A 26695-nucleotide genomic window follows, 5' to 3' on the forward strand; every position below is an offset into this window, starting at 1 on the left:
AACCTGTGTTCCGCCTATTACTGTGGGTGTATTTGATATATACTGTACACTGTCTGTCTGTAGACAGACAGACAGACGCGCACACACACACACACACACACACACACCACACACACACACACACACACACACACACACACACACACACACACACACACACACACACACACACACACACACAGTAATTTCCATACATGATTGAAACACTGAATACAATACAGGACAATACAGGATAAAAGTTCAATGCAGAGAACATTTTAATATTCTGTTATCACATTCTTATTATGCTCATTCTGTCTTTAGGGTTTGCCTGGAAGCCCAGGAACAAAGGGTGGACCTGGAGGAAAGGTAAGCCTTTGGCCGACTCATAGACCATAAGGTGGCATTACAGCTTGTATTGCTTTTTCACTGTGTTTACAACATCTTGTTCTTCCCTCTCTTCAGGGGGAGCCTGGACCTAGAGGTTTTGTTGGCTCTGCCGGTGCCTCAGGACCTCTGGTAAAACACACAAAACATCCACGTGTATATAGAAAATCATACATCTGGGAGTGCAGGTAGCTGATCAGATATTGTGTCTAGTTGACCTGTTAAGTCAACATAGGTTCTCCAGCCGAGGACCTGTGCAGCATGTCCTCCCCCATCTTATCGCTCAGTTTCCTGACATCTGATGGCGATCCAGGCCACTGATACTTTAAAAAAATAATAATAATAAAAGGAGGAAAAATTGTGCAACAAATAAATACAAATACACGCAAATAACTGCAATCCTCTTTCTCCTAGGGCGAGCCTGGTCTTCCTGGTGAAGCTGGTATGGACGGCGTTCCTGGACCCAAGGTAGGGGATCTAAAAATGTTCTGCAGTTTGCACACTCTGGATGAAAAGACGTTAACATAAATAAGCAGTGGGCGATATGGACAAAATCAAATATCCCGTTATTTTTGACCAAATACTGTGATATCGACAACATGAATCGATACCTCATGTCAACAACGATAACAAAGCTGCAAAACAAGGATAGTCATTTTGACTGCTTCTATGTTGTTTCTGTCTCTTTCCTATAGGGTGACAGAGGTCAGAGAGGCCCAGTTGGGCCACAGGGAGTCGTGGGCAAGGGTGTAAGTTATTTGACATATTATTTTGTACTCTAATGTGTGTGTGTGTGTGTGTGTGTGTGCGTGTGCGTGTATTATAAACTTGCACACCAGAATCGGAGACCATTTCATAATAAAATGTGTTGCTTTGCCACCTTGTGTCATGACAAACTAAATGACTACATCAAAGTCCTTGAACCTTGACGTATATACTGTAGGGCTTAAGTGCTTAATCATGGGTATACTGTGACAAAACAGAAGTGCCGGGTAGAGCATGACATTACAGTACATGGTTCAAAATCTGTTCTCATTGTCCATTCCCGATTTCTCCTGACAGGGAATCAAGGGAGAGAGAGGACCCATGGGTGTTCCAGGTGCTCAGGGCCTCACTGGAACCAAGGGCGACAAGGTTTGTGTGTGTGTGTGTGTGTGTGTGCCATATGTGGTTAGCCTGTTCATTTAGATTTATATTGCGGGCATGTCCATTCCTATTGATTGCCGGTATTGACTCAGTTTCATACCTTTATCCATTGGGGGCAGTGTTTACCCATAAATATCTCCCTCATAAATTCACAGAGAATCACTGAATGTACATGGGGGCAGCATAAGCAATATAAATGATAATCTTACAGTCATCATCTCTCATGTTTTAGAGACGAAAGTGCATCTTTCTCACTTTGTGGTCTCTGGCAACACGGGCTTGAATCAATATTTTGTCCTTGCCTTTTCGTGTGACTTTGTATTATAGATTACAGATTATTTCTGACTCTCATCCCCATCTCTCTTTCCAGGGCTTCCAAGGAAAAGTCGGTGGAAAGGGCGACTTTGTGAGTATTTGTGAGACATTTCATGCATCTCAATTCCGTACTTAAGTCAGTCAGATATTGTTGTTCAGGTCAACACACCTGTCCTTAACTGATCACACACCTGTCCTTTACTGATCACACCTGTCCTTAACTGACCACACACCTGTCCTTAACTCACCACACACCTGTCCTTAACTGATCACACACCTGTCCTTAACTGATCACACACCTGTCCTTAACTCACCACACACCTGTCCTTAACTGACCACACACCTGTCCTTAACTGATCACACACCTGTCCTTAACTTAACGCAGTTCGTAGAGAGCAACATTGTATTTTATTTATTTATAAGGCCTTGTGTGGTAAACTTCCTTTATACCTATCCTCGCTTTTTGAGGTTACTGGACATGCAACACGTTCACAAACACACATTAGATGTACCAGTCCACGTAAGAGCAATGAACAAGGAAAAACTGCTTTCATGTATTATGCTCCACACAAATGGAACAAACTTCAGGACTCTCTGAAACTGGTGCGATTGGTCTCAATAGAGACATTCAGGGTGCTTCTTGAGGACACACTACATAGTGACTGCACCTGTTTCATGAAACACTGTTTATTTGCATCTGTGACATTGTAACGTGATTCAAAGGTTTGTTATTGTTTCTCATTATGTATGCATTTTATATGTTGTTATCAGGGTGTCCTTGAAAAAGAGAGCTTGCTCTCAATGGGCTTCCCTGAATAAATAAAGGAAAAAGAAAGAAAGAAAATAACCGATCACACCTGTCCTTAACCCGCCTATCTCTTTCTCTGTCTGTGCGTTAGGGTGACCCTGGTGTCGAGGGATTGGCTGGGGAGAAAGGTGAAAAGGTAAGACACCCCATCAAAATCCATGACATTGCTTTATGATTCCTTGATTTCCGGAAACTTTTAATTCATTCTTATGTACAGCTGTATTCAACTGGAAATGTAATTGTTGTGCAAATCGTCTGCGTTGTCTGAAAACAACCTCTTTTCATCTGAAGTCATCCAATTACAATGATTTAACAGAACAGAACATCCTGTACAAATATACAGTATATATTGCAAGGCAGTTAAAAAATTTGTGTCCTCATCATAATCCAGATGGTGAATGGACCATTTACAGTACAGTAAGATCAGTGACGCATGGTGGGTCTTTGATGTACAGTAGCACTGTGAGACACTCATGTATAATATTCCCCCTTTTTGATGATGTCGAAACGAATTCCAAATCAACTGTAAAGTTGGTTTGGCAGTAAATGATTGAATGTTGTGCCAGTGATGAAAGTCAAAATGTTTCTCCTCCCTCTTTTTCAGGGTCTGGGTGGTGAACCAGGTCCCAAAGGACAGGTGAGCACAGTTTGAACGATGTTGAGAAGTATATTTCAAACTTATCGACAGAAAAAAGCATGGAGTTGCGATTGTCGTACCTTAGATAAAGCAAGGATGGGTATAAGAACGATGGATCCCAGTGGTGTAAAGTAACTAAGTACATTTACTCAAGTACTGTACTTAAGTACAATTTAGAGGTACTGGAGTATTTCCAATTTTCTGTACTTTTACTTCTACTCCACTACATCTCAAAGGCAAATATTGTACTTTTACTCCACTACAATTATTTTTGAACTTTAGTTACTAGTTACTTTGTAGATTTTGATTATTATTACAAAACATACATTAACCACTTCAGCCCTATATACATTTTGGCCCTTTGACAATAGACAATCTACTAGCTCGTAGATCTGCTTGTAGATCTGCTATTTTCAAAAGATTTTTATACAGTTTGAAAACTTAAAATGGGACAGTCTACGTAATGACTACTTTAACATTTGGTACTTTAAGTATATTTTGATGCCAAAACTTTTGTACTTTTACTCAAGTTAATTCTGAATAGCAGACTTTTACTTGTAAACAGAGTATTTCTACATTGCAGTATTGATACTTTTACTTAAGTAAAGAATTTGAGTATTTTTTTCCACCACTGATGGATCCTTCCTTATGCCCGTCCTTGCGTTATTAGTCCCTCCTTTCCTCCTGTCCTTTCTTCCTCTCTTCCCTCTTTCCTTCTTCCTTGGAGATTCTACACAGTATTAGAATGGCTTTCCTTAATTACATTAGATGAGCCGTGAAGCGATTGAAGCGAAGCTGTTGGAACAAGGCTGTCTGTTTGTCTGTGTACTGTATGTATTTATGTCACTCTGTCTGCAATGAGTCACTATACTCTGTATCATTAAATCACAACACGAGGCCGTGAAACCTCATACATTGGATGTCTGACATATGGTTCTGTTATCAACATATTGTTGTACATATAACGTCTGGACTATTCGTACGCAAAAGCAACTATGTACACCAGTACAGTATGTTGCCCTTGTTCTTACCTTGTTCTTACGAGGGCTGTGAATCTACTGCTATCTCACGATTCAATTCCGATTCTTGGGGTCAAGATTCGATAAAACAAATCTATTCTTGTTTTTAAAAAAATCCCAATCAGTTTTATCTAAATTCATAATTTCAAATTACACTTTCAAAGTGTAGCCTAGTTATTTCCAACAGCTCAAACAAAAAAATATATAATACCAGAAAGGTTTGTGTAAAAATTCTTGGCTTTGATGGAATCTTAGATTAGGTGTAGTTCTATTTGGTGTAGAAACACAACATAATTAGCCTGGTAAACCCTCCCTCCGGAAATCTAATTTCTATTTGATTCCAGGAGTGAGTCTGGCATGATCCGCCTTTCTGCAATATTGGCTGTGGGCTGGAGTTGGGCGGGAGTAATACCGTTGACTGACAACCCCTTCAGCCAATGATAATTTTCCCCCTTCAGCCAATCAGCAGTTCACCAGTGTAATGTGACGCAACGGGACTTTTGAGACGGCCGTGCCCAAAATGGGTTGCCTTATTCGGATACATGGGTGTCACTGCCCGCCCCTACCGGTTCTCTAAATTTTTATTTTTAAATAGGCTTTGTCATGATTAATTGACCACATATATGAAGTTAAACAACTAAATTCTATCCAAACGATATCTTATAAGTAAATTCCGTGCCTCAAAATAGAAGTTAGAGAACTTTTTGAAGTAAAAAAATAGTGGAGAATATAGCGCACAAGAAAAAGATGGCTGCCGTTCGTGTTTTGGGCTCACTCGAACTCGCCACCTGATTGGCCAACGTAAGCTGTCAATCACAGAACATGAGCGACGACGCTGATAGGCTCGGCCGTTTGGCACAGGTTTGGCATACACAGCCAATATTGCAGAAAGGCGGTTCATGCCAGACTCACTCCTGAAATCAAATGGAAATGAGATTTCCGGAGGGAGGGTTTACCAGGCTACAACATAATTGCTTTGATGCAAGGAACATTAACGAGTGTCAACGAGCGTCAGCTGGACAGTGACACACACGTCAGCTGTGTTGAACAGAAAGTGACTTTAAGCTTCAAAAGAAAGCCCTTGAATATGACTGAAGACATGATAATGTTTACTGTGATAATGATAAGCTTACATTTCATATCACAAACACCAGAGTAAAAACTCCTGTAACTTTAACCAGCAAAAAAAAAAGATTTCAATCATTGATAATAAGAATCGCGATTCTTACATGAATCGATTTTTTTCCAACACCCCTAGTTATTACCTAACTTTTCTTCAGTGCTCTCTACGTTAGAGTTCTCTCTAACATACTTTTCCTTCATGGTCTTGAAACTCCATCTATTAACTTTCTCCTCTCTCTCTCTCGTCTCTCTCTTCTCTCTCTCTCTTTCTCTCTTTCTCTTCTCTCTCTCTCTCTCATCAATCTCTCTATTTGGCCGCTTCTCCACAGCAAGGAGTGCGGGGTGATCCTGGACACAATGGCCCCACGGGAGACTCTGGCAAACCAGGAGACCAGGGGCCATCCGGTCTACCCGGCCCTAGAGGACTCAACGGGGAGAGAGAGGCGTACCGGGCATGCCAGGCATCCAGGGATCAGGGGTGGGTTTCAGAGGACCGCTACCTACTCCAAACCCCATGGCAGGACCATGGCCACGTCACTCTGACTCAGACACCATAAACAAACCTGATACGCCCATATATATAGGCCTGACACTATGACTCAGACATAACCATAAACAAACCCGCTACGCCCACTGTATATATAGGCCTGACACTATGACTCAGACACAGTGGTCTAAAAAGTACTCAAATATTTTACTTAAGTGAAAGTACTCTGTTACAAGTAAAAGTCCGGAATAAAACATTTACTTGAGTAAAAGTACAAAAGTATTGCTATCAAAATGTACTTAAAGTACCAAAAGTAAAAGTACTAAAATGTTTGAAAATAGCAGATCTACAAACGCGTCGCGATATTCAGGGTATGGGCTTATACTAATGACATCAGGGATCTCCATAAATGGTCATAAAAGGGACACAGGTAGAGACAGACAGATACAGACATCTCCATATATGGGCACAAAGGAGACACAGACATGGGTTCTCTGACAAAGCCCCCCGACACTCTGACTCTGACATATTGGTCAGATCTGCATATGTGAGGGCTGCGTAGTGGCCCGAACTCTAGATACACATCTATACAAAACTAGAGGATGCGACGCATCGTGGGCTTGTCTCTGATCTGTTACTTCCAGTGGTGGACAAAGTATTTAACCCCAGTACTTGAGTCAAAGAAATATTCAACACATTCAATAATGATTAATAATATTCAATAATAGTGAAAATAGTTGATCTACAAGCTCACAATGCGTCACATCTAGATCTAGGTAGATCTGCTATTTTCACTATAATTTAAATATGCTCAAGTGGCTAATGTGTTCCTTCCTAGAAATGTAATGGAGCCAAAAGTACAATATTTGTCTTTGAAAAGTAGTGAAAGTGTTGAGTATTCAAAAATACTCAAATAAAGTATTCATTGTTTATTTGCACATTTAAAAACAACAAATTAGTCATAACAGCATAATTTTGTTGTGCAGGTGAGATTTAGAAAACCCTGTGGGGTTTATAAAGTTAATGAACACAAAATTAACAACAATACAACAATACAAACATCAATTATTTGGCAACATAAATACAATATGTATACACACTACTGTGTATGAATGAAAAAAGAAAAGAAAGTAGAAAATTAGTAGAAAAGGGTGTATGTGCAAGTGTACAGATATTGATGTTATATACAAGTACAGTCCTTGAGTAAATGTACTTCCTTGCTGTCCACCACAGCGACGTAGCATAGATTATGTGTTTGAAAAATCGCAGCGTTCCAGTCTGTTGAGATGCTCATCCCTGTCCATTTCTCTCCACAGGGCCGAGATGCGTCAGACCAGCATATTATAGAAGTGGTGCTGAAGATGCTGCAGGGTGAGCAACAAGACTATCTATCCCAATATCCATCTTTGATGTCAATTAGTCAGATTTGATGAGCTCATTTCCCAAACCCACTTTAATCTTCCCAAGCAATCACGTTGGCCCCTTCATCAAAAGTAATCTCATCTAAATCATTTTTCCACTGTAAAAATAATGTGCCTGCTATTTCTTCCTTTCTCAGAGAGGCTAGCGGCAGTGGCGGTGAGCGCTAAGAGGGCGGCGCTCGGAGGAGCGGGCGTCATGGGACCTCCTGGACCCCCTGGGCCCCCGGGGGCCCCTGGCACCCAGGGACCGCACGGCCTCAACGGTGCTCGTGGCATCCCCGGGATGTTCGGAGGACCAGGGCAGATCGGAAACACCGGACTTAAAGGTAGTTCTGTGTGCTTTAGAGTTCTCAACGGGCCTGAACAATTACCATAATTTTAGGCCCGAAACCCCGAAAAGGTATCATTATGCGCTTACTGTCCTCAAAGTCACGCATCCAACAAGCTTTGAACTGAGCAGATTGGACCTTCCGTTCCAGAGATAATGGCCAAAACATCTTGACAACGGCCACTTTCGCTCTTTGAGTTTTGGCCATTTTTAAATAACACAGGCTAGGAAGGTCGGACGGCAACGAACTGAGATACCCGAGTTCACTTTGAGCTGCATCCAACGCTTCCACTGCCATTTCCGTCGCCCTTACCGTTCGGTCACTAGGGGCAGTTGAAATTTATTTTTTGGGGGTAATGTTTTTTTGGAGCCGAGGCTCGGCTCGGCCCGACTAGTTGGCATACATTTTCGGCCCTTTTTTTCAGTTTGACCGGGGTCCCCCCAGGGGTCTATACTTGGTCTGCTCCTTTTTTCAGTAGTCTACACCAAATGTCTTTGGTCGGCCATCAGCTTGGGTACTCCTCTTGCGAAGTGTGAGAGGTCATAAATTGTCAAGTTTGAGCATTCATGTCCTTTCCCCTCCCCAGGAAAGAGAGGACTGAAGGGTGATAGAGGAGATCCCGGCAAACCACACGCAGGGGCACCTGGACCTCCAGGAATACAAGGTAAGATCTATACTCTCACAACTCTGTCTGTCTCTAATGTTTGTGTAAGGGTTTTATTCAAATCATCAAATACAAATAAAAAGTAATGTGGATCTCGGGATAGGAACGGCGTGGCTCCATTGTGGACTTCAGGTGACTAGCCTGTGACCTCAGTCATTTATGATGTCATTCGTCTATGATATGCTTAAGACGTACCAGAGCCATATAAGGAGAGTTGCGTCACCTCCCTTCACGTCATCGGGCCCGTCTTCTACAGAGCCTTCTATTGGCGAATAGCGACTAAGCCCTGAACCGGAAGTTTAAGGAATTGCACTGGAGTCTATGAGTGTTTGTCACTATTTCGAATTTACATGAACCACGTGATCGGCGCTGTTTCTGCCCCCTCATTGACGTAACTCTCCAATAGGGTTAGGCTCTGAGACGTACGACTCCAGATTTGGCTCCATTGACTTCCATTATAAAGTTAAAGTTGAATATTTCAGAAAATATAAAACGTGAAAAAACAAACACCAGCGGTTTGCGAGAGAGACACGGACAGACAAACACTCACAGACACACTCGTAGACGTGTAGCCTCTTGCAGGGTCACGCCGTAAAAGGAAATGGCAGGTTCACGAGACTACACCTCGGCGGGCAGGACAAAAACAAAACAGAAGCTAAGAAATACGGCTTTTCCAGCTACAATAAACCACCACACTAAAGACACAGGGGGGTGGGCGGAGTTGCTCAAAGGCATCATTAACTTCAGTCATTTAACAGATGCGCTTATGTAGAACGGCCTTGTGCTTGAGCATGTCGAAAGCAAATGTAATAGATAGTACACACAAATTCATGTAGTGGCAGTGCACACATGCACGTGCCTTTGCACACGCAGATATGTGTACACTGTACGTAGGTACATCATTCCAATCCAGAATGACACATTAACAATTTGTTCTATGTCATCTCCTCTGACAATGATTGATCTTAAATTAATATTCAGTAATATGAATATTGCTGTTATTAGCTTTCTCAAGGCCAATGAACTTGCGTAGTAATCAGTCATACAGTCAGTGGAAATGCTCCCATACACATACACATACACATACACATACACATACACATACACATACACACTGCAGCTACAATCGATTCATTAAATCCCTGTTTCTCAACGTCGGGTCGCGGGACCGCCACTGGACCAAATCAACCCTTACGGGGGTCTGTAACTCTCCAATCTGGGGAACACGTCATAAAAAAAAAGGAAAAAACAGCGCCTTCTGCTGTTTTTTTTAGCGGTGCAACCGCTCCTATAAGTGGGTTTAGGACTCATAGTGGGATAGCTTAACAAGATTATCGAAACGAAGCGGATAAAAGCGCCAATTTTTTAATGAGGCTTCTTTAGGACCTACTGATGGATTCTAGCCTTGGGTACCAAACCTTTTTTTTTTAAAGTATCCATACAATTATCCATATCAATATCCATTAAAAAAAACAGGCCGATTCACTTTTTGGCCTTTAACTCTTGAACCATAGGTCATAGCATCAACAATCTTTTTTCCATGGACTCCTTGGATCATGATGCAACTTCCCATATAGGTCCCGCCCCTTTTCCGATTTCAAGATTTTCCGCCATTTTGCGGTATCTTCAAAACACATATTCTGCTATTAGTCCTACAAATTTGGTCCAAAACTCACACAAATCAGCACGCACTGTGTCTTTGGTCAAGTGATCAAGATGTATGAATCAGATTTTTCATATTCCCTTCCGATTGGCTACGATTGGCTTCTGAAATTTGTGGGAGGGTCCGTTTGGCAAAAAAATCCACAAATCATGAACACAGCGTCCTATCTGTCCCAAATTCGTATCATTGAGGGGCCACTAATAAACGCAGAGCCAATGCAATTTCACTTCCACCCATAGGCGGCGCAACAAATTCTACAAATATTACAGTTTTTGCACCAAATTAAGTACAAATGGTCTTGTGAGTGCCTCCTCATGATTGCAACAGGTCATGGTACTACTGGAACCCAATAAATGACACAGCTTGCCCTGATGTGACATACACAGCTTTGGATGGTGGCCAGTTGAACTTTTCAGTCCTGGAAGTCAAAAAGGCAAACAGCTCCCTCTTATTTGTTGAGTCACGAAGAAAATCCATCCAATTGCCTGGTAGCTTTGTCTGACCTGACACTTTCCTGCAAACACCTTGTCCTCTATTTTTGCGGGTGGACTCCTTCAAACTATCTGGGATATGTGTGTCCCATACAACATCCAACCGCTTGTTTTCCTGCAGCTGGGTTACAGGCAAACAGTATGGAATATCAAAAGCCTGTTGGACGGTCATTGTCACATGACTCACAAGACCATTTATACTTAATTTGGTGCAAAAACAGTGACATTTGTAGAATTTGTTGCGCCCCCTATGGGTGGAAGTGAAATCGCATTGGCTCTGTGTTTATTAGTGGCCCCTCAATGGTAAACATTTGGGACAGATAGGACGCTGTGTTCATGATTTGTGAATGATTTGTGAAAATGTGTCTTTCGCTGTGACGCGATTGGCTAAGCTTTGCAGGACGTGCTGTGATTGGCTAGCGAGACACATGATGAATTTAATAGCACCGCTCCCTTCACACTGGGTGTGATTTTTTTTTTTTTACTCTGGGGGGACCGCCCAATAGAATGTTGATAACAGGATGTTGGCCCGCCCTCAGCCCTTTTCTTCCGGTGGGGCACCTATGTTTTCATTCCCTCTAACAACATTTCTCCCACGGAACATGGATGTTATAGACGACAAGCTTTTTGCTAGCGTACTTACGAGAGTTGCTCAATTACGTAATATTGAACATCTTCAAAAAAAGAGAAGAAAAGAAAATGCCTTTGGGGGGCACTGCCCAATTCCCAGTGTAGAGACCGGATGCCGGCCCGTTTACTCTCCTTCAGCCCTCCTCTTCTGGTGGTGCTCCTTTGTTTTCATTGAGAAACACCGCATCAAAATAAATGCCTTTTGCCCTGTGCAGGTCCTGCTGGTATCGACGGCGTGGCTCGGGACGGCAGACCCGGCGAGAGAGGACCTCAGGGCTCGGCCGGAGAGCACGGTCTCCCGGGTAAGGCGGGTCCTACAGGTCTCCCAGGGTTCTGCGAGGCGGCGATGTGTCTGGCCGCGTCGGCCTACACCTCCCCACGACTACAGGAGGCTGGGAGGATCAAAGGATAAAGGGGAGGAACCGTACCTTTATCTGACCAACACCTGCGGACGAGAGAGCGAGAGAGAGAAAGAGAGAGAGACAACACTCTTTTTGGTTGGACAACATCGAGAGTGAGGGGTGGGGGTCATATTAACGATGACTGACGTTTGCCCCCCGTCCCGAAACAGACATTCTGATTCTTACTGGCTCTGATGACCGGTGGGACATACTCTGATATTAGAATCTCTACATCACCATGACAACAGCAGCCCACAGCCACCTGCATTCACGGATTGGATCATGTCAGTGTCAGTCACCTCTAAAACTCCCACCCCTCCCAGAGGATTGAAAGGGGGGCAGGACATTCCATATAATTGCATTCCCTTTCCAAATAACGGCAATAGTATTTATGGGCTGAGAGGAACAGAAAACTAACTTTGAGTCCATTGAAAGGTACCCATTCTTTTACCATGGTCACTTGGAATTATGTGGTTTTATATGGTTTTATATATGGAATATTATGGTTGAAATATTTTAAAATTTTAAATGTCCCTGCCTATCTTGTGACATCGCACCAGCTGCCTTAAAAGTGTACAAAAAGGAACAATAAATGATTGCAATCCAACTTTCCACCCAGTACTGTACTGTATACCTTTATAAGATGTACCGTTGAATGGCTTCTTCTGTAAGCTTAAGTGAAATCCCTGTTTTTACCTCATGTGTGTACATTGCTCCCCTCTTTCTACCCAAGTCTGATTTTTAGAAACTAACGACTAGCTTTTTATCTCTTCCTCTAGTTGCCTGGCAACAGCATACCCCGGCCCGATGGGCACTCCCATCTCCCACAATGCAGTGCTGTAAATCTTTTTGTAAATGTGTGTTGATTATTATGTAGAGGAAAAGGAATGGGTTATGATATGCACCGACCAAACTCCTGTGTTAATGAATTCAATCAGTAATAGAAAAAAGTTTCTACAGAAGTAACCGCTTCCAAAACCAATCAGTCACAGTAAGAATGTGTGTCCTATGCCACTGTCAGCTTTCCACAGGGTTTCAACTCTTTTATAAAGATAATTACTGATTATATTCATTAACAGAAGCTATTTATTGTTCTTTATGATTCATCTGTAAAGAAAGTTTTTTTTTCATTGTTTTCTTTCTTTTCTGGTTGTTCAGGTTAACCCAAATCAATAAAGAGGAACCTTTTGTAAAATCCAATGTTCTTCTGTATCTTATGGGGAATGACAAAAAAAAAATCTACTCTTAAACTAAGCTCAGCTCCTCTGGCTCGCTATAATTTCATTTCTCCCGTCCAAACTCTTTGGCCGTATCCATCCTATTATCTTTTGCTGCCTGTAATAAAATATCCTACTCCCAAAGCTGCAGAGGCTCAGCTTTTGTCAGACTTTCTTTCTCTGCCAGGGCTAAGAGTTCCAACAGTATATGTGAGAATAAATGGAAGAGTTTGATTCCTGAGATTTTCCAACACAATGTCTGCTCAAACGAGACGAGACTAACAGGACGATTAGGGTTTTTAACTACAACTGCACCGATCGGCGTGAAACTTTTGCACGCACACTGGCGGAGACCTGTGCTCCGAGGAGCACTTTTTCTAGTTATGTCATACTTTACATAAGTTTACAGTGAATGTGCGGTTTGCCTCCATCACTGAAAATAGCATACATGTGAACTGCTGTCCTGTGCAGATCTTTTGGGGGAAATGCAGCTTTACCCAGCTGATGTCTGCCCTCAGTGCAAATGTCTTGCTTGGGAACATCCTGACATACTGCTGTGAACGGGCCTTGAACCTATAACCCTCCACTCACCAGGCAGTTACTCTATCCATTCACCTACAATCTTTAGACTCAGTGATTCTAAAACATTTGTTGGTCAAGGACCCCCCAAATTTACATGTATTTGGCAGTGGACCCCCATGTGGAAAGATATAGTGTCAGGGCTCCCCATGAGAAATATTTATATATACAACTTTAAAAGAATATATATATTTCAAAATTGTCAAGATGTTGAGGATATTTTCAAACAATGTCAGGGATAGGACTTGAACCAGTAACCTTCAGTGCCTCAGGCAGGATCTTAGTCCAGTAGGCCACTCACTGAGCCTTGCCTTGAAGGCCAAATAGATAATGACAGAAAAGCATTTTTTCTATTGTGGTTCATAAACATTCAAACATGTAGACAAGCAACAGCACAACAAACCATAGACAAAATATTATGCTGTTAAGATCTTTTAAAAAAAAAATTTATTGTTGTGTGTTGATCGACAAAGAGGAATGAAGACCATGGCACTGACAGTCAGTCCATAGCTCAGTGTGTAAGACACTGCCTACGTAATCCAGAGGCGGTGGATTCAAACCCCGCTCACTCTTTACCCTGAACTTTCCTTTACAAGGAAAGGTTCAGGGTAAGGAGTGAGTGAGGTTTGAACCCACACACCCAGAAACCCTTAAAAGCAACACAGAAAGCAGTGAATTTCAGCCGGATCTGATGGCGTAGTGGACTAAGTCATGGTCACAAGGACTAGCATGGCTAGGACTAGTTGGCGCGGCCCCAGTAGGGCTAATGGCTAGAGTACCTGTGTCCCAGTAGGTTACTCACCCAAGTGGGCGTGGGGGGTGGCCGCGGGGGCTTCTCTCCCCCCGTGGTTTCCAGACAATAAAGCGGAGGGGTTATAGAAAAGATATAAACGGGCAGCTGAAATATTACAGAGAGAGGGAGGAAGGGGCGGAGCTAGAGAGAGGAAGGGGCGGAGCTAGAGAGAGGAGGGGGTGGAGCTAGAGGGAGGAAGGGGCAGAGCAAACAACATAATAGAGAGGGGCGGAGCCAGAGGGGAAGGGGTTGAGCTAGAGGGGCGGGGCTAGAGGGAGGAAGCAGCGGAGCAAACAAACTAATACAGAGAATACTGACACTAACTACAGAGACACTATAATATAGAGACACTATAATACTATGATATAGAGATACTATAATATAGAGACACTATAATATAATATAGAGACACTATAATATAGAGACACTATAATATAGAGACACTAACTATAATATAGAGACACTATAATATAGCAATAATATAGAGACATTATAATATAGAGACACTATAATATAGAGACACTAACTATAATATAGAGACACTATAATATAATATAGAGACACTATAATATAGAGACACTATGATATAGAGATACTATAATATAGAGACACTATAATATAGAGACACTAACTATAATATAGAGACACTATAATATAGAGACACTATAATATAGCAATAATATAGAGACATTATAATATAGAGACACTATAATATAGAGACACTATAATACTATAATACAGAGATACTATAATATAGAGACACTATAATATAGAGACACTAACTATAATATAGAGACACTATAATATAGAGACACTAACACTATAATATAGCGACATTATAATATAGAGACACTATAATATAGAGACACTATAATACTATAATACAGAGATACTATAATATAGAGACACTATAATATAGAGACACTAACTATAATATAGAGACACTATAATACAGAGACACTAACGGCTAGAGGGAGGAAGGGGTGGAGCAAACAAACTAATACAGAGAATACTGACACTAAGAGAATACTGACACTAACTACAGAGACACTATACTACAGAGACACTATAATACTCTAATTTAGAGATACTATATATTATAGTGTCTATATTATAGTGTCTCTATATTATATTATAGTGTCTATATTATAGTGTCTTAGTGTCTCTATATTATAATGTCTCTATATTATAGTATTGCTATATTATAGTTATATTATAGTGTCTCTATATTATAGTGTCTCTATATTATAGTATCTCTGTATTATAGTGTCTCTATATTATAGTGTCTCTAAATTAGAGTATTATATTAGAGTATTATAGTGTCTCTATATTATCTCTATATTATAGTGTCTCTATATTATAGTATTATAGTGTCTCTATATTATAGTGTCTCTATATCATAGTGTCTTAGTGTCTCTATATTATAGTTAGTGTCTCTATATTATAGTGTCTCTATATTATAGTATCTCTGTATTATAGTATTATAGTGTATCTATATTATAGTGTCTCTATATTATAATGTCTCTATATTATAGTATTGCTATATTATAGTGTTAGTGTCTCTATATTATAGTGTCTCTATATTATAGTTAGTGTCTCTATATTATAGTGTCTCTATATTATAGTATCTCTATATCATAGTATTATAGTGTCTCTATATTATAGTGTCTTAGTGTCTCTATATTATAATGTCTCTATATTATAGTATTGCTATATTATAGTTATATTATAGTGTTAGTGTCTCTGTCTCTATATTATAGTATCTCTGTATTATAGTGTCTCTATATTATAGTGTCTCTAAATTAGAGTATTATCTTAGAGTATTATAGTGTCTCTATATTATAGTGTCTCTATATTATAGTATCTCTATATTATAATGTCTCTATATTATAGTATTATAGTGTCTCTATATTATAGTGTCTCTATATCATAGTGTCTCTATATTATAATGTCTCTATATTATAGTATAGCTATATTATAGTGTCTCTATATTATAGTTAGTGTCTCTATATTATAGTGTCTCTATATTATAGTATCTCTGTATTATAGTATTATAGTGTCTCTATATTATAATGTCTCTATATTATAGTATTGCTATATTATAGTGTTAGTGTCTCTATATTATAGTGTCTCTATATTATAGTAGTGTCTCTATATTATAGTATCTCTATATCATAGTATTATAGTGTCTCTATATTATAGTGTCTCTATATTATATTATAGTATTATAGTGTCTCTATATTATAGTTAGTGTCTCTATATTATAGTGTCTCTATATCATAGTGTCTCTATATTATAGTGTCTCTATATTATAGTGTCTTAGTGTCTCTATATTATAATGTCTCTATAGTATAGCTATATTATAGTGTCTCTATATTTTAGTGTCTCTATATTATATTATAGTATTATAGTGTCGCTATATTATAGTGTCAGTGTCTCTATGTTATAGTTAGTCTCTCTCTGCTTTTACATGGTGGGCTCTCTCTAGCTCCATCCCTTCTTATCTAGCTCCTCCCTCTAGCTCCGCCCCTGCCTCCCTCTAGCTCCGCCTCCCTCTAGCTCCGCCTCTAGCTCTGCCCCTGCCTCTCTCTAGCTCCGCCTCTTCCTAGCTCCGCCCCTGCCTCCCTCTAGCCCCACCCCCTGCCTCTCTCTTTCTGTAATATTTCAGCTGCCCGTCTATATTTGTTCTATAACCCCTCCGCTTTATTGTCTGGAAACCACGGGGGGAGAGAAGCCCCCGCGCCCACCCCCCACGCCCACTTGGGTGAGTAACCTACTGGGACACAGGTACTCTAGCCATTAGCCCTACTGGGGCCGCGCCAACTAGTCCTAGCCATGCTAGTCCTTGTGACCATGACTTAGTCCACTACGCCATCAGATCCGGCTGAAATTCACTGCTTTCTGTGTTGCTTTTAAGGGTTTCTGGGTGTGTGGGTTCAAACCTCACTCACTCCTTACCCTGAACCTTTCCTTGTAAAGGAAAGTTCAGGGTAAAGAGTGAGTGGGGTTTGAATCCACCGCCTCTGGATTACGTAGGCAGTGTCTTACACACTGAGCTATGGACTGACTGTCAGTGCCATGGTCTTCATTCCTCTTTGTCGATCAACACACAACAATACAAAAAAAAAAGAAAAACATCTTAACAGCATAATATTTTGTCTATGGTTTGTTGTGCTGTTGCCATTTTTTAATGTTTATGAACCACAATGTAAAAAAGGCTTTTGTGTCATTATCTATTTGGCCTTCAATTCAATTCAAAGCAAGGCTCAGTGGCCTACTGGATTAAGATCCTGCTTGAGGCACTGAAGGTTACTGGTTCAATTCCTACCCCTGACTTGTTTGAACATCTTGACAAATGTATTTTCTTTTAAAGTTTTAAATATAAATCTTTCACATGGGGCTCCACTGGCAAATGCTTTGGGGGGTCCTTGACAAAAAGATGTTTTGGAACCAGTAAGTCAAAAGACATGCTGTAGGTGAATGGATAGAGTGACTGACTAATGCGTCGCATGTTACAGGTTCAAGGCCTGTTCATAGCAGCTTGTCAGGATGTTACTGAACAATAGGGTAGCCATCAGCTGGGTGAAGCTCACAGGATCAAATAGGTATTATTAGGAGTGTAGTGGGTATGTTTTCTCACCCTAACTGCAAAGAACAGCAGTTTTATGTCTGTTATAGATGGGGACAAACCGCACAGACATTCATTGTACTTTGTAAACTTATGACTCTGAGGTATAGTAGTCTGGCTTAAAAAAAAAAAAAAAAGAATAACTTGACTTTTTTCATTTTTTAACAACTAAGTATAGTCAGACTTTTACAACTTACATTTTGTAAAGCTAGACTGACTTAGTATAGTCTGCCTTTTGTTTCCTTTGATTTACATTGACATTAGTATTTTAATCAGAGTGCAATAGCTAGATATAAAGTGGTTAGAGGCCCTGCCTGGGAATCCAGAGGCTCTGGATGTCCTGGGTATGATTCCAGATCAGGTCAACAATGTGGCAATTTGTGTGCCTAAGAATGATTTGCTTGTTATAGTGCAGAAGACACATTTCACTTGCTTGCTTTTAGGCGTGGGGCTTCGGCGCGAGGCGGGGCTTTTCTTTTTTTCTTTTTTTTATGCGAGGCTCGCGAGGAGGAGGCGGCGGCGCTAGGTGGGGCTTTGATACGAGGTGGCGCGGGGAGGAGGAGGAGGCGGGGCTTTTGTTGTTCCCCCCCCCACAGCAACCAGGAGGCTACGCTAGGGGAACGCTGAACACGCGTTCACACGCACCCGTGATAATAGTTATTGTCCATGACGGAGGCGCGCCGACTCAGCAGAGCTTGAGGCCGAGGAGACGCGCCCGAGCGCCTCCAGGTGCGAGTGCCCGCTCCGACCGACCGAAGGTCTGCTAGTCGAATCAGCGTCGTCCGAGTTGTAACCCGATAGGGGGAGAATAGATCTCTATATGGGTTACTATCCACGATGACACACATGTGTGTGTGTGTGTGCGCATGCACACGCACACACACACACACACACACACACACACACACACACACACACACACGCACGCACGCATGTGCATGCGTGTGGCTTCATTGCCCTCTAGCGTTGGTTCTACAGAATTGCCTGGGTGGGTGGTAAAAACAAGCGCTCCTTTTTCAATTTCCCTGGAATGCCAATTTCCCTGTAACATATATATATATTAGCTTCACCTTTTCATCATCAGAGGACAACAGGAATGGAACAGATGTTTTCACATACACAGTATATTATTGTGTGATCGCTAAGGCGATCACACTGTTATTTTCACTATTTCATTATTGTGAGACTGCCTTAGCGATCACACTGTTATTGCCACTATTTATTATATACTTATTCCGCCTGTTTTTTGACCCCTACATTCAACCACTCATACTGTATATACATGCATGCACACACACCTTAACTGAACAAAAATTAAATAAAGACATTTATTTTTTTTATTTTACACTTCTGCTTTCAACATTTATTTGTTTCCTGGTGTGTTTCATGAACAAAAACAACATGAGTTGGCTGTAGCAAACAGCAGCACACAGTACAGAGGTTACAGGGTGCATGACGAACAACATTGCCATTTCAATGTTTACTTTCCGACAATAGAATCCTAATAAGACTTAACAGGAACTACTAAGTAGCAATACGTGTTATGGTTCACCTTTACTGTAGGTCTGTGTAAGCCAACAACTGTTTGGATTAAATGTAACCCCATGGGTGCCCTCGGTAGAAATAGAATGTGAGTGAGTGTTATCACTTGTAGTGATAGAAAAAGAACAAAAACCCAACAGATGGTAACATGGCAAAGCTTTAAGACTCTGTATAACTCCAATAAGAAAATGATCCCATTAAAAAAAAAGATAACTCATGTAAACTCAAGTACTGTGTCACATAACAAGATGATGGGCAAGGTGGTTTGCAATGATTGTGATGTGATAGTGTTTTTTGTTCATCCTTACAAAGACTCATGCAGGGTGTGTTATACGAAACTTACAGTACAAGTGGTACTCGGCTTAATATGGTTGAACTAAAGCCGATACATGCTCATTCCGATGTCGGGGCTCGGACAGCCTGTCCGAACAATAGTTGGGAGAGTCAAGTCAGGACATCTGGGGGTGAACGGTTTCTGGAAAAAAAAAGTTCTGAGACCGGCCATTTGAAGTTCGGAATGACGTCAATTTGTAGTCATATCACCTCCCTTTCCGAAGAAAGGTTTGGACTTTGGAAGTAGCATGTATTGGCCTTAATACAGCTAAACATTAAAATATTCTGTTAATTTGACTCAAACAATGGAAAAATAGACCTGTAAGCTTCCATCTGGGTCCATTTGTACACGCTCTGAGTTAAATTAACAGATGATTTTACTCTGTAGTGCTGGAATACAAAATTAAATGAGATGTTTCCAAATGGCTGCATTTACAATGTGGATTGGAGGGGGGAGGGGGGCATGACAGTCAATAATGAAATTCGGCGACATAATTATAAAAACCAATATGCTTTCTCACACAAAAGCAATTTTCTCTCATAAATTATTTGCCCTCTTTCCTGAACACATTATTCCACTTTAAAAGCTTTTATAGACGTTATAAAAATCTCCCTTTGGCATTTCTTGTTGCTGTTACTTTATAACCTATGACCATAAAAAATAAGCAGAAAGCCATGCTAATGCCTCCAAATCTTACAAAAACGTATTAAAAAAAGCCACTATACATATATATAATATGTACAAAACAGGCACTCTGTGAAAGAGGGAATGAGCGGAGGTTTCATGGAGTGATTCAATCTGTTTCTAACAGAAAAATAGATTCTCTCTCTCAAAAAAAAAATCACATCTAAAAGATGGGTTACACCCCAAGCAGAGAGACAGACCATTACAAATGCATGGGATGCGCTGCGAATGAGATGTTTGAGTGAAAAGATCAAAGATATGAGTGGTGGGAGCAAAGTGCCGCGATAATGATATGCATTCATTTTCTACAACCTGACACAGGAAATAAGGAACCCCGGGGATGACAAAATGAGTCAAGAAGAAGGAGCTCCCCTTTGATGAGTTTACCTTTTAACCACTTCAACCCCACATGGGTAACCGGAGTCCCTCAGGGCTCAATACTAGTGTCCTTTCTGTTTTCTGTTATTGTGTGGAAGGCATTCGCTGAAAATAGCCGATCGACAAGCTCACAAGGCGACGCGTTGCGTCGCCTTGTGAGCTTGTCGATCTGCTATTTTCGGCGAAAGCATTCTCCACAATACCGATGCTGGGGTTTAAGTGGTGGAAAAAGCCCTCGGTTGTTAAACTGCACAAGAGGAATGGAAAGCAGCGACGAGCAAAATAAATCAGACTTTAACAAGAATGGTTTGGTGTAACAAGGACTTAATAGAGATAGTCAATGCGATGAAAGGTTTGCCCAGGCACTTCCGTAGACAGCCATGGTCGGGTAGATCTATACCAGTGGTTCTCAAAGTAGGGTCCAGGGACCCTCGAGGGGGTTCCAAAGGGAGCCTAACAGGTCTGTAACTCTGACAGTGTACAAATTTGTACACTCTCAGAGTTATGGGGGGGAGGGGTCTTTGAGATAAAAACAAAAGTTAGTTTACTGGTCCAGCAGAACTTTGGGTTGTAACTTTGTCCCTGGGCTTGTGTTGCTTCCGTCTTCTCCCGAGTCCCTTAGTAGTAGTATAGGGTACCAAAATGTTAGCATGCTAAGCATCTTAGCTTAGCATGCTAACATTAATTCGCATAATGGTGCCTCTATATACTACTTCCCTTTGCTTCATTCCCCTCTCGTTCCAATCCCTCTGTCTCATCCATTCCATCTACCACGGGCCCTTGACGGGCGGGCCCTTGGGGCTGTACTCCACTGGGTGGCTCTGACAGTCACCGGGATTACACCGGCCGTCCTTCCCCTTCGAACCGGGATGTCCGGCGGGGCCCGGGATGCCGGGGACGCCCTGTTGGCCGACAGATCCAGGGGGTCCCGTCTTACCGTAGCCTTGAGGACCTGGGATACCTGGGGAGGAGACAGAGAGGAGAGGAGGAGGAGTGATAGAGTCAAAGAACGATGTTATGTTAAGACACACTTACTGAGTTGAGTAGCTCATCACCGGCGGACCTCGGTGTCCTATATTCATGTTCTTGAATGGATTTGTGAGAAATGTCCCAAAACAAAGTCTTTGGACATCTACAGTATGTATGTAGGTATTAGGCATGTAACGGATAAGAGAAAACAGTAATGTAAAAAAATATATATAAAAAAATACTGGATTTGTGCAAGAGAATGAATTAAAAAAATAGATTTTCCAGTCATTTGTCTGGAAAACAATTGTGTGTTTAAAAAATTGGTTACGTGCCTGTATGTCATTTTCAGGAAGTAAGGAATTTGACCTTTCTTGGACCACCAACTCATTCAAGATTGTGAATCAATATATGTCATATTTATTTAGAGCAGTGGTTCTCAACCAGTGGTCCGGGGACCACCAGTGGTTCTTTGGGGGTTACTTACCAGGGGGTCCCCCCAGCAAAATTATCGTCACAATTATTTTAACCACTTAGCTTTGGGCTATTCAAAAACAGCAGATATACTGTACAAGCTCAAAGTGCGGCGCTATGAGCTCGTAGATCTGCTATTTTTTAAAGATCTTGAAAATGTGTGCATATCTTTGAAAATATGTTTTTTTAAAGCGAACATTTTTAACTCAACTCTTTGCTTCTGGGGGTCCCTGGCACAAAACATTTTCAGATGGGGGGGGGGGGGGGGCTCCGCGGACAAATGTATATCAATTTAGGGGTCCTTGGCATGAAAAAGGTTGAAAACCACTGATTTAGAGCAGTGTTTCATGGCCTTGTGTTTGATAATGACTCAGCCATTGAGTCATTGCAGGCATAGTGACATACAGTACATACAGTATGTGTACACAGACAAACAGACAGCCTCGTTACAACAGCTGCACCGTCACTGACGAGGTAAACAAAAAAAAAATGAATAATTTGATTTGAATGAGATCTCCATACCTGGTCCTCCCGGGGGTCCTATATCTCCCATCTCTCCAACCCCCTTATCTCCTTTAAGACCTGCAGGTCCTCTTGCTCCTGTAAACATAAGGGGGAGCTTGGTTTATTTATGCCTACAGTACACACTTGATCACCGCACGGACGGCCGCCGTGCGTCTCACTTATGTCAGGGACAATTTTGTTTTGTCGCTGGAGACCAGTGTTGCCAGATTCTGTGAGAGAAACAAGCAACCAGGTCTAGGAAAACCAGCCCAAAAGAAGCGACTATGGGCCACATGAGCACTTTAACATTTACATCAGCTATTTGAAAATAGCAGATCTACAAGCTCACAACGCGTGGCGATGCGACGCATTGTGAGCTTGTAGATCGGCTATTTTCAAATGAAATATTGCGGGGAAATTTATAAAAAGCAGATCTGGCAACCCTGCTGGTAGACATGAAGGACTGCTCTCACCGGGGGGTCCTTGGGCTCCCGGACGGCCTTCTCTGCCAATCTGTCCCGGGAGGCCGGGTGCACCTGTAGACCCCGCTCTGCCTGGATTCCCTTCCTTCCCTGGGGACCCGGGCCTTCCGGGAGACGCTACCGACTCTGGCATCTGCATGCGGGACAGGTAGTAGGCCATTCTCTCTGAGGAGAGGAAAACGTGGTACGATCAAGGTTGTGAAAGAGGACACACAGTAGCACACACAACGTGGTGTCCCAGATGCAGTGGTGGGAGTACTCGAATGTTTTACTTAAGTAAAAGTATCAATACCGCCATGTAGAAATAAAGTAAAAGTCCGGAATTCAAAATTTACTTGAGTAATAGTACAAAAATATTGGTATCAAAATGTACTGGTATCAGAAAGTACTCATCATGCAGAATGTCCCATTTCACACTTTTTAAAATGTATACAAATCTTTTGAAAATAGCAGATCTACAATGTGTCGCAGCGCGACAGATTTTGAGCTTGTAGATCGGCTATTTTCGAATGGCCGAAATGGGTTTGTAAATGTTTTGTAAAAATGATCAAAATCTACAAAGTAACTTAGGTTTTCAAAGAATTGTAGTGGAGTAAAAGTACAATATTTGCCTCTGAGATGTAGTGTAGAAGTAAAAGTACTGAAAATTGGAAATACTCCAGTAAAGTAAAAAATACCCCAACATTGAACTTAAAGGAGAATTTTGGACTAAAGTTTTCTTACCTTTTCTATGACGTTATGATATCTTAGGATGAATGGTACAGTAGAAAAATGTCATAACTCCACCCCTGAGCCGCCACAGCTTAAAAGGTGTGCGGATAGGCCTTAGGTTAGATCACATATTTTAATACCTTTTTTTTTTTTTTTTTTTTTGTGAGATCTGACGTTCATAGTGACAGAACACTGTCCCAAAAAAATAAAATAAAACAGAAGTCTCGCTAGACGAGATTGAAATCTCGAGATTTCAATCTCGTCTAGCGAGACTTCTGTTTTTTTTTTTTTTTTTTTTTTGGGTTGCATAGTGTTCTGTCACTATGAACGTCAGATCTCACCAAAAAAAAAAAGCTATTAAAATATGTGATCTAACCTAAGGCCTATCCGCGCACCTTTTAAGCTGTGGCGGCTCAGGGGTGGAGTTATGAAATTTTTCTACTGTACCATTCATCAGTATGATATGGTATTATGATATGGTATATCATAACGTCATAGAAAAGGTAAGAAAACTTTAGTCCAAAATTCTCCTTTAAGTACAGTACTTGAGTAAATGTACTTAGTTACTTTACACCACTGCCCAGATGAGAAGTGGAATAACAAATGTGTGACCTCAAATGAAGGAGAAATACCGTATGGCTCCAGCCTGGTACTGTAGCTGTTGCATTATGGATATAGAATATACAGTAGTATTATTGCTCTCTTTGATCATTTAACGGTTGCTTGTATGAAGTCGTAGTTGTATGAAGTCGTCACGGTCCGGCAGAAACCTTGCATCTCCATTTTGTCATGTTTTTTCATAACTGAATGCCCTATGTTGTACTTAATCGTGTTGCATTGTGACAGCTTGTATTCTCGAGCTTGTAGATCTGCTATATTCTGTATTTCTGAAAGAATGACCTGTCAAACAAACTAGGGAGCCAGCTTGACAAACTAGGGAGCCATCTTACCATCTACCAGTCTGTCTGTGGGTTTTATAAATCATGTTTTCAATTTCCTGAAAAGTAACGCTTTTGGACGTACAAAGTTTCCTTCCGACAGTGATGACATACAGCTTGCACTGCAGTAGAAGATGTTGCTCTGGATATGACTGTCATGTCAACACTGGCAATCGCAACAACTGCAGCGTGACTGCAGAGGTTTTATTTCAAATATTCACTCGATGTCTCGCTATGGGAGAGCGCCCTCTGGCGTGATCACAGAAGTATTACCTTATACACTCCAGACAATTTCTATTGGCTGGACTCTGACCGCTCCCTGACAGGCGGGCCCGCCTCCACCTTATATCAGTCAGGGAGACGTCAGTTCATTCAATTCAGTTTTCTTCTCGTCCGATCGAAGAAGTACCTTTTCCCAGTCTACCTCTCTGAGTCGAGCACGGCGAAAAGTCTCAAAAGGACAGGATAGTATCCCGGGCCGCGAGACGCTGCCGACCGAAGGTATAGACTATATAACTGTGATAATATCGCACGTTATCTTGCTAGAACTTAATACGTTCTATAGCCTAGCTTAATACGCTAAAAATAAAGCATAATCTGCTAACATAGTAGCCGTGAGTCGAAGGACGAGATTAATACGCTCTCCCCAGCCTCACATGTTGCTAAAACCACAGCTAGCCCCGAGCCAGCTGGAAAGATAAAACACGCCAGTGTAATATACTCGGCCCCAGTGTTTGTTTCTTTCGGCCCCTTTCCCACCTCACCAAGCTTAGTAAGCAAGAGTGAACATGGCCTCCGCAGCTCCAAGACACCGGACCAGGTCCAACAGAGCCCCGGTCCCACAAAAGGAGTGCGAGAGGTGCGGCATATCAATGACGGGAACCGACAGGCACTCCGCCTGCGTCTTATGCCTGGGAAGGGACCATGCGATCCGCGGGATGCAAGAAGGCTCGAACTTCTGCATGGCCTGCGGTGTGACCGAACAAAAGTTCCTCAAGAAGAGAATTAAAAAGTTCGACAAACCGCCGCGACCCAACGAGGACGCCATGGCGGTCGACCAACCAGGGGTTGAACCCCCTACCCTCATCCTACAGGACTGGGGCGGTCAAATGGACACCGAGGACCCGATCCTTGATGAACAGAACCCGATCCTCGACGGCGAGCTGTCTGGACTCCTCGAGCACTACCAGCCCGAGGAGACCGTAGAGGACCAGGGTGATTATGAGGAAGTGTACTCTGGGACCGACGAGTCGGAGGTCGAGGAGGAAGGAGAAGATATCCTTCCCCCGACCGAGGACGCGGAGGCAGAAATATCCTCAGTCCAACCCAGACCCACAGCAGCCAGTACAGCCACGGCGACCACGAGCACCGCGCCACCGGCGGGGCCAGCAGTCGATCAGGCAGATCTATACGTGCTGCTGCAGCGGGCAGCCACCCGTGCTAATGTCCCCTGGCCCCAGGAGGAAGAGCAGACGACACCAGTAGCCTCGCTCTTCGACGGATTCAGCGGAGCGAGAGCTAGAAAGGTGACAAAACGGCTGATTCCTCTCACAGAGGACGCCGCGAGACTCGCCTCCGGCTCATGGATTAAACCCATCACCGCCGCAGTCTCCCCCCTGAAACACCTGGAGTGTGCCGGGGCAAAAGAAGCAGGTTTCGAGACCCTCCCTCCGATGGAAAGGGGGCTCGCTTCATACCTCCTCTCTACGGGAGCAACGGGACTACTGCGTGGGCCCGGTTTCGTCTCCAAACGAGACAAAGAGTTTTCCCAGATTAATAGACGAGCCTACGGCGTTCTGGGCTCTTCTGTCCGAGCAACGAACGCATCCGCGCTCCTGGGAGCCTCTGCTGTCGTGCTACTCCGAGACGGAGGAGACAACCCCACTTTGGAACAAATGGCAGAGGTCCGCAGAATCCTAGATGAGATGCTTAACCTCGCTCAAGCTACCCTGGTAGCCACTGGACG

The 26695-nt window shown here is 42.2% G+C and overlaps 2 protein-coding genes across 2 annotated transcripts in view; one reads left to right on the forward strand and one right to left on the reverse strand.

The window, feature by feature from the left end:
- Positions 1-12842, forward strand: part of col9a2 (procollagen, type IX, alpha 2) — a 31698-nt gene extending 18856 nt beyond the window's left edge. The window contains 14 exon segments of the mRNA XM_080442096.1: positions 304-348; positions 445-498; positions 781-834; positions 1062-1115; positions 1429-1500; positions 1883-1918; positions 2727-2771; positions 3240-3272; positions 5743-5844; positions 5847-5891; positions 7217-7271; positions 7459-7647; positions 8237-8314; positions 11314-12842. Coding sequence (XP_080298222.1) covers positions 304-348; positions 445-498; positions 781-834; positions 1062-1115; positions 1429-1500; positions 1883-1918; positions 2727-2771; positions 3240-3272; positions 5743-5844; positions 5847-5891; positions 7217-7271; positions 7459-7647; positions 8237-8314; positions 11314-11510 — 1059 coding nt within the window. The 3' untranslated portion in view covers positions 11511-12842.
- Positions 12843-20815: 7973 nt separating this feature from the next.
- col16a1 (collagen, type XVI, alpha 1) overlaps positions 20816-26695 on the reverse strand; it is a 141399-nt gene continuing 135519 nt past the window's right edge. The window contains exons 68-70 of the mRNA XM_080441983.1: positions 23072-23245; positions 22617-22694; positions 20816-21615 (exon numbers count right to left, since the gene is read on the reverse strand). Of these exons, the coding sequence (XP_080298109.1) occupies positions 21422-21615; positions 22617-22694; positions 23072-23245 (446 nt within the window). The 3' untranslated portion in view covers positions 20816-21421. The remainder of the gene's footprint in view (positions 21616-22616; positions 22695-23071; positions 23246-26695) is intronic.

Source organism: Gymnoscopelus braueri (assembly GCF_963280865.1).
Source record: "Gymnoscopelus braueri genome assembly, chromosome: 11".
NCBI classification, from domain to species: Eukaryota; Metazoa; Chordata; class Actinopteri; order Myctophiformes; family Myctophidae; genus Gymnoscopelus; species Gymnoscopelus braueri.